The following is an 18705-nucleotide window of genomic DNA, read 5'->3' on the forward strand; positions in this document are numbered from 1 at the left end:
AGAGATGGGTGGATGGAGAGAGATGGATGGATGGATAGATAGAAGAGATGGACTGATGGAAGAAGAGATGGGTGGATGGATGGATGGATGGATGGATGGATGGATGGATGGATAGATAGAAGAGATGGATTGATGGAAAAAGAGATGGGTGGATGGAGAGAGATGGATGGATGGATAGATAGAAGAGATGGACTGATGGAAGAAGAGATGGGTGGATGGATGGATGGATGGATGGATGGATGAAGAGATGGGTGGATGAAAGAAGAGATGGGTGGATAGTAAGGTGAATGGACAGATTGTAAATGAATAGACAGGTAGATGAACAGACAGATGGGTGGGTAGACTGACTATTAGAGTATAGATGAATTAATAGGTAAATAACTAGATGGACAGATGAATGGATGGCTGGACGGATGACTAGATACTCACTTGATCTCTACCCTGCTGTCCTTCCTCCCCTTCTTCTCTTCTTTCTCTACCTCCTCCTCCACTCTCACAGCCTCAGAGCACAAAGATCAATGATTTTCAGTTGAGACCAGAGGTAATCTACACAGGACTTTTTGTCCTACACAGGACTTGGTATTTGTATAATTTAGAAATGTATGAGCAATATGACTGATATTTATAGTATTATTAAACATAAATATAGGCCAGGCACAGTGGCTTACGCCTGTAATCCTGGCACTTTGGGAAGCCGAGGTGGGCAGATCACTTGAGGTCAGGAGTTTAAGACTAGCCTGGCCAACATGGCGAAACCCAATCTCTACTAAAAATACAAAAAAAAAAAAAAAAATAGCTGGGCGTGGTGGTGCATGCCTGTGGTCCCAGCTACTCGGGAGGCTGAGGCAGGAGAATCGTTTGAACCCAGGAGGTAGAGGTTGCAGTGAGCCAAGATCCCGCCCCTGCACTCCAGCCTGGCCGACAGACTGAGACTCCGTCTCAAAATAATAACAATAATAATAATAATAATAAATACATATAGAAGCAGAAAGCCTATAAAAGTGTACTTCTTGCAAAGAAAAGTGGGTTTTTCATTCCTAATATGTTGAATTCATGATTTAAAAAAATTAAGTTAAAATTATTGGCCAGGCACAGTGGCTCACGCTTGTAATCCCAGCACTTTGGGAGGCCAAGGCAGCAGGCAGATCACTTGAGGTCAGGAGTTCGAGACCAGCCTGGCCAACATGATGAAACCCCATCTCTATTAAAAATACAAAAACTAGCCAGGCATGGTGGTGCACACCTGTAGTCCCAGCTACTTGGGAGTCTGAGACAGGAGAATTGCTTGAACCTGGAAGGTGGCAGTTGCAGTGAGCCAAGATCGAGCCACTGCACTCCAGCCTGAGCAACAGAGTAAGCCTCTGTCTCAAAAAAATTTTCCTTTTAAAGTAAATAATTATTTATTTATTTTTGAGATGAGATCTCACTCTGTCGCCCAGGCTGGTCTTGAACTCCTGGCCTCAAGCAATCCTCCCACCTCAGCCTCTCAAAGTGTTTTGGATTACAGGTGTGAGCCACTGCTCCTGGCAAACTCGTAATTTTTGGTAGAACAATTGGGGTACTTCTAATATGAAAACAAGTCTTGTCCAACTTCTTCACTTCGATGTAGTCATATTTATCCAATTTTCATTCATGGTTTGTTCACTCATTTTACAGATACAGAAACTGAGATCCAGACAGGGGAAGTGACTTCCCAACTTGCCGCCAGTTAAAGACACAGTTCGAGACTCCTCTCTCTTACTCTTGTCCGCTTCTCCATCCTCTTCTCACTCAGTTAGCTTTGTGAGAAGCTAACTGCCAAGTTAATCTTGCCAAGCTAACTTTGCCAAGTCCTTCCGTAGGCCTGATACATCATCTCCCTCGTCCCCGCACCTAGATGCCAATCTACCCCTAGCCACAGTAGTGGCTTCCTGAGTATGTAAGCTGGTGAGAGGAGCTGAGGGGTCAGTGAAAAGAGGCAGAGGCATGTTTCTCACTTTGAGGTGCTCAGGCTGTTTAGGGCACCATCAAACCCCAGACTATCAGCCAGACACCATGGCTCACGCCTGGAATCCCAGCAACTTTGGGAGGCTGAGGCAGGAGGATTGCTGGAGCCCAGGAGTTCGGAACCAGTTTAGGCAATATAGCAAGATCCCATCTCTACAAAAAAAATAAGAATTAGCCTGGCATGGTGGCTCCCACCCGTAATCCCAGTACTTCGCGAGGTCAAGGCAAGAGGATGGCTGGAGCCCAGGTCAAAACCAGCCTGGGCAACATGACGAAACCCTGTCTCCACAAAAAAATTCAAAAATTAGCCAGGCACGTTGGCACACACCATGGCGGGAGGACTGCTTGAGCCCAAGGAGGTCAAGGCTGCAGTGAGATGTGATCTGGCCACTGTACCCCAGCCTGGGTGACAGAGTGAGACTTCATCTTAAAAAAAAAAAAAAAACACTTTGGGAGGCCAAGGCGGGCGGATCACAAGGTCAGGAGATTGAGACCATCCTGGTTAACACGGTGAAACCCCGTCTCTACTAAAAATAGAAAAAAAATTAGCCGGGCCTGGTGGTGGGTGACTGTAGTCCCAGCTACTCGGGAGGCTGAGGCAGGAGAATGGCGTGAACCTGGGAGGCGAAGCTTGCAGTGAGCCGAGATCGAGCCACTGCACTCCAGCCTGGGCAACAGAGCAAGACTCCGTCTCAAGTAAAAAAAAAAAAAAGGTAGGGTGGGGTGGCTCACTCCTATAGTCCCGGCGCTTTGGGAGGCCGAAGCAGGCAGATCACCTGAGGTCAGCAGTTCAAGAACAGCCTGGCTAACATAGGGAAACCCCATCTCTACTAAAAATACAAAAAATTAGCCACACGTGGTGGTGGGCACCTGTAATCCCAGCTACTCGCAAGGCTGAGGCAGGAGAATCGCTTGAAGCTAGGAGGCGGAGGTTGCAGTGAGCTGAGATCGCGCCACTGCACTCCAGCCTGGGCAACAGAGCAAGACTCTGTCGGAAGGAAGGAAGGAAGGAAAGAAGGAAGGAATGAAAGGGAAAGGAAGACTTTCCTTCCCACAGGAAGACAGTCTGTGACAAGCCCTTTGTCTTCCTTCCCACAGGAAGACAGTCTGTGACAAGCCCCAGACTGTCACACTGAGGCACACACAGGAACACAGGGTAGGTGAGGAGGGGAACAGGGCTGGGCCCTGGATCTGCACTAGGACATCAGTGAAGATGGTTGTGGCCGAGGGAAATAACCCATGGAACACCTCTCACACTACCTTGTAAGGGCAAATCAGGATGTAGAATGGCTGATTTCATATATGTACATGGGTGCAAAGTCGGTTTCTTTTTCAAATAAAACCACTAAGTCTAACATACATGTAAATGGTGCATATGTCATAAGTATCTAACTCCATGAATTTTCACAGAGAACATCCCCATATAACCAGAATCCAGATAAGGAAACAAAATGTGGCCAGGCACAGTGGCTCATGCCTATAATCTCAGTGCTTTGGGAAACTGAGGCAGGAGGATCACTTGAGCCCAGGAGTTCAAGACCAGCCTGGACAGCATAATGAGACTCCACCTCTACAAAATAAATAAATAAATAAATAATAAAAAATTTAAAAAATTAGCTGAGTATGGTGGTCCCAGCTACTTAGGAGGTTGAGGCAGGAGGATGGCTTGAGCCCAGGAATTTGAGGCTAGAGTAAGCCATGATTCTATCACTGCACTCCAGCAACCTAGGTGACTGAGGGATACCCTGTCTGGAAAGAAAAGAAAAGAAAAGGAGCGGAGAGGAGAAAAGAAAAAAGAAAAGAAAAGAGAAAAGAAAAGAAAGGAGGAGGGGAGGGGAGGGAGGGGAAAGAAAAGACAAGACAGGAGAGGGGAGTGGAGGGGAGGGCAGGGAAGGGAAGGGAAAAGGAAAGAAAAGAAAAAAGACAAGACAAGACTGGAGAGAAGAGAGGAGAAGGGAGTGGAGGGGAGGGGAGAAGAGAGAGAGTGAGAGAGGGAGAGAGGGAGAAGGGGAGAGAGGAAGGAAAGGAAGAAGGAAGGAAAGGAAGAAAATTTGACCAGGCACAGTGACTCGTGCCTGTAATCCCAGTACTTTGAGTGGCTGAGGTGGGAGGATCACTTGAGGTTGGGAGTTTGACACCAGCCTAGGCAGCATAGCAGACCCCATCTCTACCTAAAAAAAAAAAAAAAAAGTAGCAATATCCTTCATAGCTCTCTTCTTGAGCCCTTCTAGTCACCCTGAGGCTAAATGCAACCCTGACTCCTAACACCATAGATGAGCCTGTTTTGGAGCTTTATATGAATGAAATCTTACAACATATACACTTCCGTGTCAGGCTTCTTTTGTTTAATACATCATCAGTGAGATTCACCCATAGGGCTGCACTTAGCTGTAGAGTGTTCATTCTCATTGCTACATTAATATTCCCTAGTGTGGGCCGGGTGTGGTGGCTCACACCTGTAATCCCAGCACTTTGGGAGGCCGAGCCGAGGCGGGCAGATCACAAGGTCAGGAGATCAAGACCATCCTGGCTAACACAGTGAAACCCAGTCTCTACTAAAAATACAAAAAAATTAGCTGGGCGTGGTGGCAGGCGCCTGTAGTCCTAGCTACTCGGGAGGCTGAGTCAGGAGAATGGCGTGAACCCAGGAGATGGAGCTTGCAGTGAGCTGAGATCATGCCACTGCACTCCAGCCTGGGTGACAGAGCAAGACTCCGTCTCAAAAAAAAAAAAGTATTCCCTAGTGTGACTGTTCTGCAATGTATTTATCCATTCACCTGTTGATAGGCATCCGGGGCATCTCCAGTGTTGGGCTAATAAGATCAGTGCTGCCACGAATAGTCTTGTGTTTTGGTGCACATGTGTGCACATTGCTGGGTTCTAACTAAGGTGGGAGATGCTCAATGCTAGTAGATGCTGCCAAATACCTTTCCAAAGTGATTTTGCCTCCACTGGCAGGAGCAGTAGATGAGTGTCTGCTCGTACCACATCCTCCTGCACAATGGCCAGCACTTTGAGTTTGAGAACATAGGTACTTGTGGAACAGGCTGGCATTCAATTGTCTGCGTTTGAATCCCAGTTCTCTTCTTATCATGTGACCTTCAGCAAAGGTTGTTTTCTTATCTGCAAAATGTGTTGAAAATCAAAGGGTAGGCCGGGCACAGTGGCACAGGCCTGTAATCCCAGCACTTTGGGAGACCAAGGCAGGAGGATTGCTTGAGCTCAGGAGTTCAAGACCAGCCTGGCCAACATGGCAAAATCCCATCTCTACAAAAAATACAAAAATTAGGTGGGCATAGTGGCACACGCCTGTAGTCCCAGCTACTCGGGAGGTTTAGGTGGGAGGATCACTTGAGCCCAGGAAGCAGAGCTTGCAGTGACCCAAGATCGTGCCACTGCATTCTAGCCTGGGTGACAGAGTGAGTGAGACTCCATCTCAAAAAAAAAAAAAAAAAAGACAAGCTGGCCTGTAATCCCAGCACTTTGGGAGGCCGAGGCGGGCAGATAACGAGGTCAAGAGATCGAGACCTTCCTGGCTAACACAGTGAAACCCCGTCTGTACTAAAAGTACAAAAAATTAGCCGGGAGTGGTGGCGGGCGCCTGTAGTCCCAGCTACTTGGGAGGCTGAGGCAGGAGAATGGCGTGAACCCAAGAGGTGGAATTTGCAGTGAGCTGAGATCGTGCCACTGCACTCCTGCCTGGGAAACAGTGCAAGACTCCGTCTCAAAAATAAATAAATAAATAAATAAATAAATAAATAAATAAATAAATAAAATAAAAAAGACAAACCAAGGGGCTGTTGTGAAGATCCTGCGGACCTGCTAGGTGGTAAGTGCTCCATAAAGGTTAGCTTTATATAGCTAATTCTCACCACAATCCGCCAGATCATTTCACCTCTCAGAGTCTCAGTCTCCCCATCTGTAAAATGGCAATGAAAATTCTAACACACCCACATATACACACAGTTGACAGGCTCACTAGTAAATGGAATAATTTATGAACATGCCTTTTAGTTTTTAAGAGACAGGTTCTCACTCTGTCACCCAGGCTGGAGTACAGTGGCATGTTTATAGCTCACTGCAGCCTCCAACTCCTGAGCTCAGGCGATCCTCTCACCTCAGCCTCCCAAGTAGCTGGAACTACAAGGCCACAAATAGCTAATTTTTTAATTTTTTGTAGAGACAGAGTCTTGCTATGCTGTCCAGGCTTGTCTCGAACCCCTGGGCTCAAGCAATCCTCCCCTTGGCCTCTCAAAGTGCTGAGATTACTGGCATGAGCCACCACGCCCAGCAGTGATTCTTGCTCTCAAGGAATTTGCCATCTAGTGGGGAAGAAAAGCACGTGCGTCATCACTGTGAATGCAAAGCTGAATGAAATTAGACTTATATTAGAACAAGGGTGGTGCGGCCGGGCACGGTGCCTCACTCCTGTAATTCCAGGACTTTGTGAGGCTGAAGAGGGTGGATCACGAGGTTAGGAGTTCAAGATTAACCTGACCAACATGGTGAAACCCCGTCTCTACAAAAATACAAAAATTAGCCAGGCGTGGTGGCGCACCCTTGAATCCCAGCTACTCAGGAGGCTGAGGCAGGAGAATCGCTTGAATCCGGGAGGTGGAGGTTGCAGTGAGCTGAGATCACGCCACTGCACTCCAGCCTGGGCGACAGAGCAAGACTTGGTCTCAAAAAAAAAAAGAAAAGAAAAGAACAAGGGTGGTGGGAACTCAGAAATAACCTGGAGAACTTGGGGAAGATGTCATAGGTGGGACTTCAAGGACAGGTGGGCTTTCCCAACAAGGAAGGGCAGGCTGGGTGAAGAGCCCTGAGGACCAAGACTGGAAGGCAGAGAGGACGTGACATCAGGTGGGATGGCTGGGGACAGCCAGGTATTCACACCACAGTTAGGATCTTGTCTTGCATCTCCATGGACCATGAACAAGACTTGTTTGTACAGAGGCTGTAAACTGCTGGTTATAGTAACAGAGGCTAGAGAAGCAGCAAGAGGGTGAGCCAGCTTATGTGTACATGGCTGTGCTATTATCTGGGCAATGGTGCCCTGAACAGGGGGTGCGCGCCTGTGGTCCCATTACAAGTGGCTCACACTTCTAATCCCAACACTTCGGGAGGCTGAAGTGGGAGGATCACTTTGGCCCAGGAGTTTGAGGCTGCAGTGAGCTATGATTGCGCCACTGCACTCCAGGCTGGGTGACACAGCGAGACCCTGTCTCTAAACACAGGAGAAATCAGAATCTGTGGACGTCCTTGCATTTATTGGACACTCTAGTGTTTGGATGTTTTGCATTGTGCAGTCAGGGTTTGTCTTTTCAGCGGTTAGGCTTCTAGAGGTGTTATTAAGCCCTGGAGGAGGGCAGAAATGAGATGCAGATGCCTGTTGAGGGGCAATTCATGGCTGGGGAAGGAGGGATGTTGGGTGAAGGAGAGAATTCACTCATAATCCTCCCACCCGCTCAGATCCAGCTCAGAGGAAAGTCCCTGAAACCGCAGGAGACAACTCTGATGTTTTCAGAGCATGGGGAGAGCATGGTGGGGTGATCTGGAGACACGGCCAGCAGAGACTTGGAGCCAAGATTCCTGGATCCCCAACAAATCACTGAATTCAGGCCAGGCGCGGTGGCTCATGCCCGTAGCCTCAGCACTTTGGGAGGCCGCGGTGGAAGGGTCGCTTGAGCCCAGGTGCTCGAGACCAGCCTGGGGAATATAGTGAGACCTCATCTTTACAACAGCAAAAAGAAGAAGAAAGAAAGAAAGCACTGAGTTTGGCCCTCAATTTTACAGGTAGTGAGACAGATCGCCAGTAAGACAGAGAGACAGAGATCTCCCCAGTGTTATTCATGGAATTAGCAGCAGAGCAAGGATCAATTCCGGTCTTCACCTGAGCCAGGGTCCCCGGAGCCAGGAGGTCCCAAGCCAGAGGCGAGGGCGGAGCTGACACTTCCTATCCAACCTCCTCCACAGCACCCCACCCACTCCTCTTAGTCTCATGCCCCTTTCTTCAAGCATCCCCCAAGTCTCCAGGTACCCAGTGTGGGGGTTCAGAGATGCTAGGACACAGTCTTGCCTCAATGGCCTACGGAGGAATAGGGGGAGAAGCCAGACAGGCATATAGGGGTAAGTAATGATCTTGTCAGCCTCTGTACCAAGGGCCTCAAAAGATGGTTAACTGCCACCTGAGAGCTGGCCACGGTGGCTCACGCCTGTAATACCAGCACTTTGGGAGGCTGAGGCAGGTGGATCACTTGTGGTCAGGAGTTCAAGACCAGCCTGGCCAACATGGTGAAACCCCATCTCTACTAAAAATACAAAAATTAGTCGGGCATGGTGTTACACGCCTGTAATCCCGGCTACTTGGGAGGCTGAGGCAGGAGAATCGCTTGAACCCGGGAGGCGGAGGTTGCAGTGAGCTGAGATCACGCCACTGCACTCCAGTCTGGGTGACAGACTGAGACTGGCTCAAAAAAAAAAAAAAAAAAAAGAGGGCCACTTGGGGATGGCTCTCTGAAGCAGGGCAGAGCCCCTCCAAAGGAGGGAGAGTGGGGTGAGCATCAGAACCCCCTTTCCTAACCTGGCAGGGATGGGCAGAGAGAATGCACATCCTACAGAGGGCAGCAGGGAGGATGGAGCAGAACAGCTGGGGCTCCTGGGAATGTGATGCGACCATTTGGCAGAGACAGAAGATACCCGGCCAAGGGAGGTGGGTGGAAGGGCTGGCCTGTGAGCAGCCTCGGATAATCACTTTCCTCCCACAGCCAGTGGCTGGGGCCCTCAGGGCACTGCCATTGTGATCCTAGGTGCTGTGTGATCCTCCTGTGGGCTGGAAGAAAGTGCTGCATGTCAACCTTTTCCAAGGCTGCCACACATGGGAAACCACCTCCTCCGCTTTCCCTAACATGACCACACATAGGATACCTGTCAGAAAGCCAGCGGAGCTTAGCATGTGCCTACAACTCTTTCCTGTCCCCACCCACTAGGGACATCCTTGGGGGAAATCTGGAAATCTACTAGACCAGGCTTTGCTGCTGCCCCTCAGAGATGCTTGGGTGTGTTTTTGCTCTCCTGTGCCTCTGAACCCATCTTTGAGGCTGTTAGTTAAACGCTCCAGTGAGGTGTCAGGTGTGAATGCCTCAGTCTGGTTTCTGTCCTCAAGGTGAGAAAAGAGGCTTCAGAAGCAGAAAGGCCATGTACAGTGGCTCACACTTGTAATCCCAAAACTTTGGGAGGCTGAAGCAGATTTCATCTCTACAAAAAAAAAAATTAGCCAGGTTTGGTGGCATGAGCCTGTAGTCCCAGCTACTAGGGAGGCTGAGGTGGGAGGATCGCTTTGGCCCAGGAGTTTGAGGCTGCAGTGAGCTATGACCGTGCCTCTGCACTCCAGCCTGGGTGACAGAGCGAGACCCTGTCTCTAAAAATATATAAATAGGCTGGGCACGGTGGCGCATGCCTGTAATCCCAGCACTTTGAGAGGCTGAGGTGGGCAAATCGCTTTAAGTTCAGGAGTTTGAGACCAGCCTGGCCAGCATGGAGAAACCTCGTCTCTACTAAAAATACAAAAATTAGCTGGGCATGGTGGCGCGCACTTGTAATCCCAGCTACTCAGGAGGCTAAGGCAGGAGAATCGCTTGAACCAGGGAGGCAGAGGTTGCAGTGAGCCGAGATTGTGCCATTGCACTCCAGCCTGGGTGACAGAGTGAGCCTCCGTCTCAAAACAATAAATAAATAGAAATATATAGATAAATAAAAATACAAAGAAGCAGGAACAAAAGCTGGACCTCAGTGTCAGTGAGAGAAGGGGCTCAGAGCTCCTGGGTAGATGCCTGCCTAGGGGATGTCCACCTTCCAGTGAGCCACCCATCCCTACCAGTAACAGTCCCTCGAGGCTCCCCTTGGGCCTCTCTGTGCAGGTGAAGTAATGATCACAATTTTTTTAATATATATTTTTTCTTAAGTATTTTATTTTATTTTTGAAACAGGATTTCACTGTTGCCCAGGGTGGAGTGCAGTAGGGCGCGATCTTGGCTCACTGCAACTTCCACCTCTTGGGCTCATGTGATTCTTCTACCTCAGCCTCCCGAGTAGCTGGGATTATAAGCTAAGCACGCATCACCACATCCGGCTAATTTTTGTATTTTTAGTAGAGAAGGGGTTTCTCCATGTTAGCCAGGCTGGTTTCGAACTCCTGGCCTCAAGTGACCCACCCACCATGGCCTCCCAAAGTGCTAGGATTGAAGGCGAGAGCCACCGCGCCCGGCCACCGTGTTGGCCATCATGTTAACTAGAGGTGTTAGCAACCTCCTGTGGGCCAGGCCCTTCAGGGGCATTACCTTGGGCTTACCACATCAGGCGCCTGAGAGTTGGGGGCTTCTACCTATGTGGAGGACCCAGAAGAGCTAATATGGGGGGCGGGGGTTGGAGGTGAAGGGCAGCAGTTAGGTGAGGGGAGATGGTGATCTTTGGCCTCACAGGAGGGTGCCCCTGAAAGCACAAACCCCAGGTCCTGAGGCGCTTTCAGGCTCAGGTGTGATAGGGGACCCTTTTGTTGTGGAGGCAGGGTCTCAGTCTGTCATCCAGGCTGCAGCCTCAACCTCTTGGTCTCAAGCGATTCTCCCACTTCAGCCTTCGGAGTAGCTAGGACTACATGCACACGCCACCATGCCTGGATAATTTTTGTATGTTTGGTAGAGACAGGGTTTTGCCATATTGTCGAACTCCTGGGCTCAAGGAATCCTCCCACCTCAGCCTCCCCAGTAGCTGGTATTACAGGCTTTCTCCACTATGTCCGGCTAATTTTTGCATTTTTTTGGTAGAGATGGGGGTCTTGCCATATTGCTCAGGCTGGTCTCGAACTCCTGACCTCAAGCCATCCTCCCGCCTTGGCCTCCTAAAGTGCTAGGATTACAGGCAAGAGCCCCTGGCGTCCGGCCTGACCTTTCTTAACATCCCTTTGGAGCAAAGTAGGGGCGGCTCTATCAGGACTCCAAGGAAAGACGGGAAGGGAGATGGGGCCAACCCGCCGGAGCTCCGGAGCACCGGGTTCTCACCTGGCATAAGGATTATGCTAATACAAGCCCCGCCCCGTCCCAGGCCCCGCCCACCCGATCGGCCTATGGTGTGGGGGCGGGGCTATGTTAATGAGGCCCGGCTGGCCAAGAGCTGTTCCCCGCGCTGCGCGGAGCCGGGACCAGGCGGTGGCGGCGGCGACAGCCATGGCCGGGGCGCTGGCAGGTCTGGCCGCGGGCTTGCAGGTCCCGCGGGTCGCGCCCAGCCCAGACTCGGACTCGGACACAGACTCGGAGGACCCGAGTCTCCGGCGCAGCGCGGGCGGCTTGCTCCGCTCGCAGGTCATCCACAGCGGTCACTTCATGGTGTCGTCGCCGCACAGCGACTCGCTGCCCCGGCGGCGCGACCAGGAGGGGTCCGTGGGGCCCTCCGACTTCGGGCCGCGCAGTATCGACCCCACACTCACACGCCTCTTCGAGTGCTTGAGCCTGGCCTACAGGTGAGGGCGGTTCCGGGCCCTGACGGCCTTGGCTTCCAGGTGGGGATGGGGGGGTCCGGGGCAGGACTGCGCGCTGGGGCCCTCAACACCCCACCCGAGCCCGGTCCTGCGGCTCCCGGAGGCTCCGATCACGCCCTGGACACCCCCTTTCTCCCAGCCCCGAGGTCCTCCTACAGCGGCCCAGCCCGCTGGCCCCTGACGGACCCACGCATTTCTGATTCCCATTCCTCCCCCATTCCCTCTTCCCCGAGGCGCAGACCGCCTGCGCCCCACCTCTACCTGGACCTCTGGTCCCCTCTCTCTGGTCCCAGCCCCTCCGTCCCTACAAAAATGCCAGGCGCCCCTGGTCCCTAGGCCACCCGCGCCCATCCCCACTCTCCACTCTGGAGCCACTCCACCCGACCCCCTGCAGGCCTCGGCCTTCTCCCCAGCAGCCCCGGCCCAAGCCCGCCCTATTCCTAGACCCTGAGATACTCCCAGCGCCCCTGATTGTCCCAGTTCATAACCAAAGTGGACTGGAACTGGCCCACTCTCACGTCCACCTCCCCGCAATTGCTGAGACACCTCTTCTTGATCTGCTACATTAAGGGTGGCGGGAGGAGGATGTCCCAGAAATGTCCAAGAGGCGCAGCTCGCAGAGGTTACGCCGGTGCCCGGGAGGCCTGGGTTCGCCTACCCACGTCGCCACACTAGGCTGAGCGCCCGTCGCTGCCTGGGACCCCCGCTTAGCGCCACCGAGAGCGCACAGGCCGCGCCCCGCTGCCGCTCCACGCCCCGCGTCCCAGAGGAGGGCGCGAACCCGAGGCCTGGCCCAGTGCCCTGGAGCAAAGTTCCCCGGAGTTGAGGGGCCAGTATAAATTATCAACCGAAAACCCGTAGGGGAGAAAGGGGGATCGGCCGGCCTTGATCTTTTCTCTGTGCAAATATTCCTCTTCCTCCGCGGCGCCTCCTCCCCTTCTGAGAACCGCTGGCTACAGATCGGCACCTGCCGCCCTGCGGGGGAGCAGGAGCTGGGGTGGGGACTGTGAGGGGAGTGTTGCCTGCCCCCAACCGCAGCCGCCCAGCTGCGACCCCATTGGCTGGAGGCGGAGTAACCTTGGCCCACAAGCTCTGGCCCCTGGCCCAGGTCATGTTGCAACCCGATCGGCCAGGGCGCCGGACCCGTGTGGAAAGTTCAAATTCCCGTCCCTTCTCCCTCCCTCCCCAAATGTCACGCGACTGCCTGGGACAGGGCATCTAAGGTCCTGGTACACCGGATGCCGGCACTCCTCCTCCTAAGGGTCTCCCATTTCCCACCCAACCCCAACTTTGGCTGCTCATTATATACTACACATCACTCTATTTGGGAGGGGGCCTCACTTCCAACCCTGACGATGGGTGACCAAACAGGAGAGGTTCTGGGGAGCTGGCAAGGTAAGGGGCAGAGCGCACCCCCAAAATTGCCCCCCCCCCAGAGGCTGACTCAAGGCTGATGTAACCCCAGTCAGAGATAGCTGGGGTAGAGAGGACTGTGTTTTCTTCCCAAATACCCAAATATTAATAGTAAATCTCTGGCTGGGCACAGTGGCTCCTGCCTGTAAGCCCAGCACTTTAGGAGGCCAAGGTTCTCATCCAAGGATTGCTTGAGCCCAGGAGTTGGAGACCAGCCTGGGCAACATACTGAGAACCTGTCTCTACCAAAAAAAAAAAAAATTTTTTTTTTTTTTGAGACAGAGTTTTGCTCTTGTTGCCCAGGCTGGAGTGCAGTGGTGCCATCTCAGCTCACTGCAACCTCTGCCTTCCGGGTTCAAGAGAATCTCCTGCCTCAGCCTCCTGAGTAGCTGGGATTACAGGCACCCACTACCTCCAGCTAATTTTTTGTATTTTTAGTAGAGACGAGATTTCACCATGTTGGCCAGGCTGGTCTCAAACTCCTGACCTCAGGTGATCCACCCGCCTCGGCCTCCCAAAGTGCTGGGATTACAGGCATGAGCCAACATGCCTGGCCAAAAAAAATTTTCTTTAATCAGCCAGGTGTGATGGCACATTCCTAGTACCAGCTACTGGGGAGTCTGAGGTGGGAGGATCACTTCAGCCCAGGAGTTTGAGGCTCCAGTAAGACATGATGGTGCCACTGCACTCCACCCTGGGTGATAGAGTGAGACCTTGTCGGAAGGAAGGGAGGGAGGGAGGGAGATGGGGGTAGGAAGGAAGGAAGGGAGGGAGGGAGATGGAAGGAGGGAGGGAGATAAAGGAGGGAGGGAGATGGAGAGAGGGAGATGGAGGGAGATGGAGAGAGGGAGATGGAGGGAGGGAGGGAGGGAGATAGAGGGAAATGGAGGGAGGGAGATGGAGGGAGATGGAGGGAGGGAGGGAGAGGGAAGGAGATGGAGGGAGGGAGGAAGGGAGAGAGGGAAGAAGGAAGGGAGGGAGGGAGGGAGATGGAGGGAGGGAGGGAGCTGGAGAAAGATGGAGGGAGGGAGGGAGATGGAGGGAGGGAGGGAGATGGAGGGAGATGGAGGGTTGGCTCGGTACCAGGAGAGCTTCTAGATTTCCCCATTTGGTAGCGGAAAAGCCCTGAGGCTTGAACTGGGACAGTGTTTTCATCCTCAAAGACCCCCAGTTCCAGGGGTCCCCTGGAGGGGAGCAGATTACAGGGGCTGAGTGTCCCAGGGGAGTGACTGTATGGGAAGAGACAGTAAGGCAGAGAGTTCAGAAGGTGGTGGGAAGAACAGCCAGCTTGACCAGGGACCCACCTGAATCAGGGAGCAGCCTGACCCAGAGACCAGCCTGCAGAGGCCTGGCAAGGTTTCACTCTCTGCAGGTTAGCGTGGGCAGAGGGAGGATCGAGGAGGCCGTGTTCCATGGCTCTGTGGGTGGAAGCCCCAGGGAGGTAGTTTCTGGAAGCTTCAAGGAAGCACTTGTTCATGGTCAGAGCTGGCTAGCTTTAGGAAGAGTGGCCTTGAGGGTGCAGGGGAGCAAACAGGACCTGGTTAGGGGGCAATCTAAAAGGAATTCCTGAAAGGTGGGAGGTGGGCAGCTGAACTTGGGGTTTTCTCCACCCCCTCTCTAAGTCTCAGAGTTTTCTTCTCATTCTTCTTATTTATTTATTTATTTATTTATTTATTTTTGGAGACAGAGTCTCACTCTGTTGCCCAGGCTGGAGTGCGCTGGCATGATCTCAGCTCACTGTAATCTCTGTCTCCTGAGTTCAAGCAATTCTCATGTCTCAGCCTCCAGAGTAGCTGAGATAACAGGTATGTGCTACCATCCCCAGCTAATTTTTAATTTTCAGTAGAGACGAGGTTTCACCATGTTGGCCAGGCTGGTCTCGAACCACTGACCTCAAGTGATCTGCCCACCTCAGCCTCCCAAAGTGCTGGGATTACAGGTATGAGCCATCGTGTCCTGCCTTTTTCTTTCTTTTCTTTTTTTTTTTTTTTCTGAGACGGAGTCTCACTCTGTCGCCCAGGCTGGAGTGCAGTGGCGCAATCTCAGCTCACTGCAACCTCCACCCAACGGGTTCAAGCAATTCTCTGCCTCAGCCTCCTGAGTAGCTGGGATTACAGGCACCTGCCACCACGTCCGCCTTTTTTTTTTTTTTTTTTTTTCAGTACAGATGGAGTTTCACCATGTTGGCCAGGCTGGTCTTGAACTCCTGACCTTGTGATCCACCCGTCTCGGCCTCCCAAAGTGGTGGGATTACAGGTGTGAGCTACTGGGCCCAGCTCTTTTCTTCTTTTAATAGTTTTTGTTGTTGTTGTTGTTTTTTGTTTGTTGTTGAGACAGAGTCTCGCTGTGACACTCAGGCTGGAGTACAATGGCATGATCTCGGCTCACTGCAACATCCGCCTCCTGGGTTCAAGCGATTCTCCTGCCTCAGCCTCCCGAGTGGTTGGGATTACAGGCACCCACCACCATGCCCGGCTAATTTTTGTATTTTTAGTAGAGACGGGGTTTCTCCATGTTAGCCAGGCTGGTCTTGAACTCCTGACCTCAGGTGATTTGCCTGCCTTGGCCTCCCAAAGTGCTGGGATTATAGACGTGAGCCACCGCGCCTGGCCCTATTAATAGTTTTAAATAGAGATAAGGTCTCACTGTATTGCCCAGCTGGTCTTGAACTCCTGGGTTCAAGCGATCCTCTCCCCTCAGCCTCCCAAAGTGCTTAGGTTACAGGCCCACCACTGCTCCTCATCAGACTTTTCTATTGGTCATAACAAGCTTTTGTTTTGTTTTGTTTTGTTTGTTTGTTTGTTTTTTGAGATGGAGTCTCACTCTGTCGCCCAGGCTGGAGTGCAGTGGCGCGATCTTGGCTCACTGCAAGCTCTGCCTCCCGGGTTCACACCATTCTCCTGCCTAAGCCTCCCGAGTAGCTGGGACCACAGGCACCTGCCACCACGCCCAGCTAATTTTTTGTATTTTTAGTAGAGAAGGGGTTTCACTGCGTTAGCCAGGATGGTCTCGATCTCCTGACCTCGTGATCCACCCACCTCGGCCTCCCAAAGTGCTGGGATTACAGGCTTGAGCCACTGCGCCCAACCAGAATTTGTTTGTTTTTTATGAGTCGGGTTCCCACTCTGTTGCCCAGGCTGGAGTGCAGTGGCGTGATCACAGCTCACTTCAGCCTTGAACTCCTGGGCTCAAGCGATCTTCCCACTGCAGCCTCCTGAGTAGCTGAGACTAGAGGTTTGCACCACCATGCCCAGCTAACTTTTTTTTTTTTTTTGAGACGGAGTCGCTTTCTGTCGCCCAGAGATTGTGCAGTGGCACAATCTCGGCTCACTGCAAACTCCGCCTCCTGGGTTAACGCCATTCTCCTGGCTTAGCCTCCCAAGTAGCTGGGACTACAGACGCCTGCCACCACGTCCGGCTAATTTTTGTATTTTTAGTAGAGACAGGGTTTCACGTTGTTAGCCAGGCTGATCTCGAACTCCTGACCTCAGGTGATCCACCCACCTCGGCCTCCCAAAGTGCTGGGATTACAGGCATGAGCCACTGGGCCTGGCCCCAGCTAACTTTTTAACTGTAGAAACAGGGTCGCACTATGTTGCCCATGCTGATCTCAAACTCCTGGCCTCCTACAGTCCTCCTGCCTCGGCCTTCCAAAGTGCTGGGATTACAGGTGTAAGCCATCCCCAGCCAGTCATAAAAAGTTCTTGAACCCTAGCGTTACGCTCTTCCTCCAGGCTGAGTCTCTTCTCTCACAGCCCCAAATCCTTTTCTTCCTCCTAGGCTTGGATATTGTCACTGTCACATCTGCTCTAACCCTGCCTGGGCCATGAACGTCATAACCTTAGCATGGAAGCGGGAGAGAAGGCAGGCAGGTCAAGGGTGCGACACGGGGTGATCAGAATGGGCTGGGAGGTTGCTGGGATACAGACAGGGACAACAGACTCAGGAGTCCCCCACCAGATGCCACAGAAGAAGCTGGCCCAGGAGGTAGCAGAGTCTCCCCCCACCCCCACCTCCATGTCTCCCTACCAAACAGATGGTGTTTATCTAATTCTCAGAGGGAGGGGCCCAGCCAGTGGCCCAGAGAGCTGGGCTGTGTATCTTATTTGGGTAATGAGGCCTGTTGTCCCTGGTGGGGAGGGGGCAGTCCCCCACCCCCACCCCAAAGCAAACACAGGAACTTGGAGACCAGGGAGGAGAGAGGGCCCAATGACCAATGCACTCAAGTGGGGAGAGGCTGCGGAGTCAGACTGGCACCCACCCACATTTCACCCCCAGAATGTAGGAAAGACCCCTGGAGGAAGCAGGTATGGTTTTCTGAAAGACTAAGCCTTGGGGGCCAGGTGCAGTGGCTCACGCCTGTCATCCCAGCACTTTGGGAGGCCAAGGTGGGTGGATCACTTGAGGTCAGGAGTTCGAGACCAGCCTGGCCAACATGATGAAGCCCCGTCTCTACTAAAAATACAAAAGTGAGCTGGGTGTCATGGCATATGCCTGTAATCCCAGCTACTCAGGAGGCTGAGGCACGAGAATCATTTGAACCTGGGAGACGGAAGTTGCAGTGAGCCAAGATCATGCCACTGCACTCCAACCTGGGTGGCAGAATGAGGCTCCATCTCAAAAAAATTAAAAAATGGCTAAGACTCGGGGCCTCAGCCTTCCCATCTGAGATCTGAGTAAGGGATGCAAAAGGCGGGCTAGAGGGGACTGGTACACAACCCTGGCTTGTGGATGGAGAGGAGAGAGGGAGGGAGAGACTAGCAGGGGGTCTAAGACCCCGAACGTCTTGGCCTCCTGGGTCAGCTTCCTGGAGGCAGAAGACTTGGCCTGTGCCTAGCAGGGCCCTCACCAGTGTAAGCTCTTCCATCCAGTGGATTTTTTTTTCCTTCAAGACAGGATCTTGCTCTGTTGCCCAGGCTGGAGTGCAGTGGCATGATCATAGCTCACTGTAGCCTCAAACTCCTGGGCTGAAGAAATCCTCTGACCTCTGCCTCCCTAGTAGCTAGGACTATAGGTGCATGCCACCACACCCGGCTAATTTTAAAATTATTTTGTAGAGACAGGGTCTTGCTATGTTGCCCAGGCTGGTCTCAAACTCCTTGGCTCAAGCGATCCTCCCGCCTTGGCCTCCCAAAGTGTTGGGATTACAGCCGTGAGCTACCGCGCCCAGCCCATCCTGTGGATTTGATGGACAGCTAGGGTTAGAGTGAGGATGCTCTGTCTCCATGAATACCATTTGCTCATCCTAGCGGCCTTCCTTTGGGATCTGTTGGTTCATTGTCTTCTGTGCAGCCCTGAGAAGAGCACACCTTCTCACTGAGTCCAGGTTGCCACCCTGGGATTCTGGGCATGGCAGACACCAAAAGGACTGTACCATGAAGGCAGTGACTGCCACTCTCTATAAAGAGTCACCCTCGGCCGGGCATGGTGGCTCACATCTGTAATCCCAGCACTTTGGGAGGCCAAGGTGGGCAGATCACTTGAGGTCAGGAGTTTGAGACCAGCCTGGGCAACATGGTGAAATCCCGTCTTTACTAAAAATACCAAAAAAATTAGCTGAATGTGGTGGCGCACAACTGTAATCCCAGCTACTCGGGAGGCCGAGGCACGAGAATTGTTTGAATCCAAGAGATGGAGGTTGTGGTGAGCTGAGATCCCACCACTGCACTCCAGCCTGGATGACAGACTGAGACTCCGTCTCAAAACCAAAAGCAAACCAAAACAAACCAAACCAAACCAAACCAAAACACAGAGGCTCCCTCTCTACCAGGCAA

The 18705-nt window shown here is 52.3% G+C and overlaps 1 protein-coding gene across 13 annotated transcripts in view; it reads left to right on the forward strand.

The window, feature by feature from the left end:
• Positions 1-18705, forward strand: part of MLXIPL (MLX interacting protein like) — a 54778-nt gene that overhangs the window by 12196 nt on the left and 23877 nt on the right. For 7 of the 13 annotated variants that reach the window (XM_009453317.4, XM_016945278.3, XM_003318668.5 and 4 more), the window contains exon 1: positions 11140-11500. The exons of 1 other annotated variant lie outside the window; for it this stretch is intronic. In XM_009453317.4, coding sequence (XP_009451592.2) covers positions 11208-11500 — 293 coding nt within the window. In that variant the 5' untranslated portion in view covers positions 11140-11207. Of the gene's footprint in view, positions 1-11139; positions 11501-16712; positions 16811-16860; positions 16919-18705 lie in introns of those variants that run through there. 5 more of the 13 variants (XM_054655797.2, XM_054655799.2, XM_016945280.4 and 2 more) reach the window with 4 other exon arrangements.

This window comes from Pan troglodytes, chromosome 6 (assembly GCF_028858775.2).
Source record: "Pan troglodytes isolate AG18354 chromosome 6, NHGRI_mPanTro3-v2.0_pri, whole genome shotgun sequence".
In the NCBI taxonomy this organism is placed as follows: Eukaryota; Metazoa; Chordata; class Mammalia; order Primates; family Hominidae; genus Pan; species Pan troglodytes.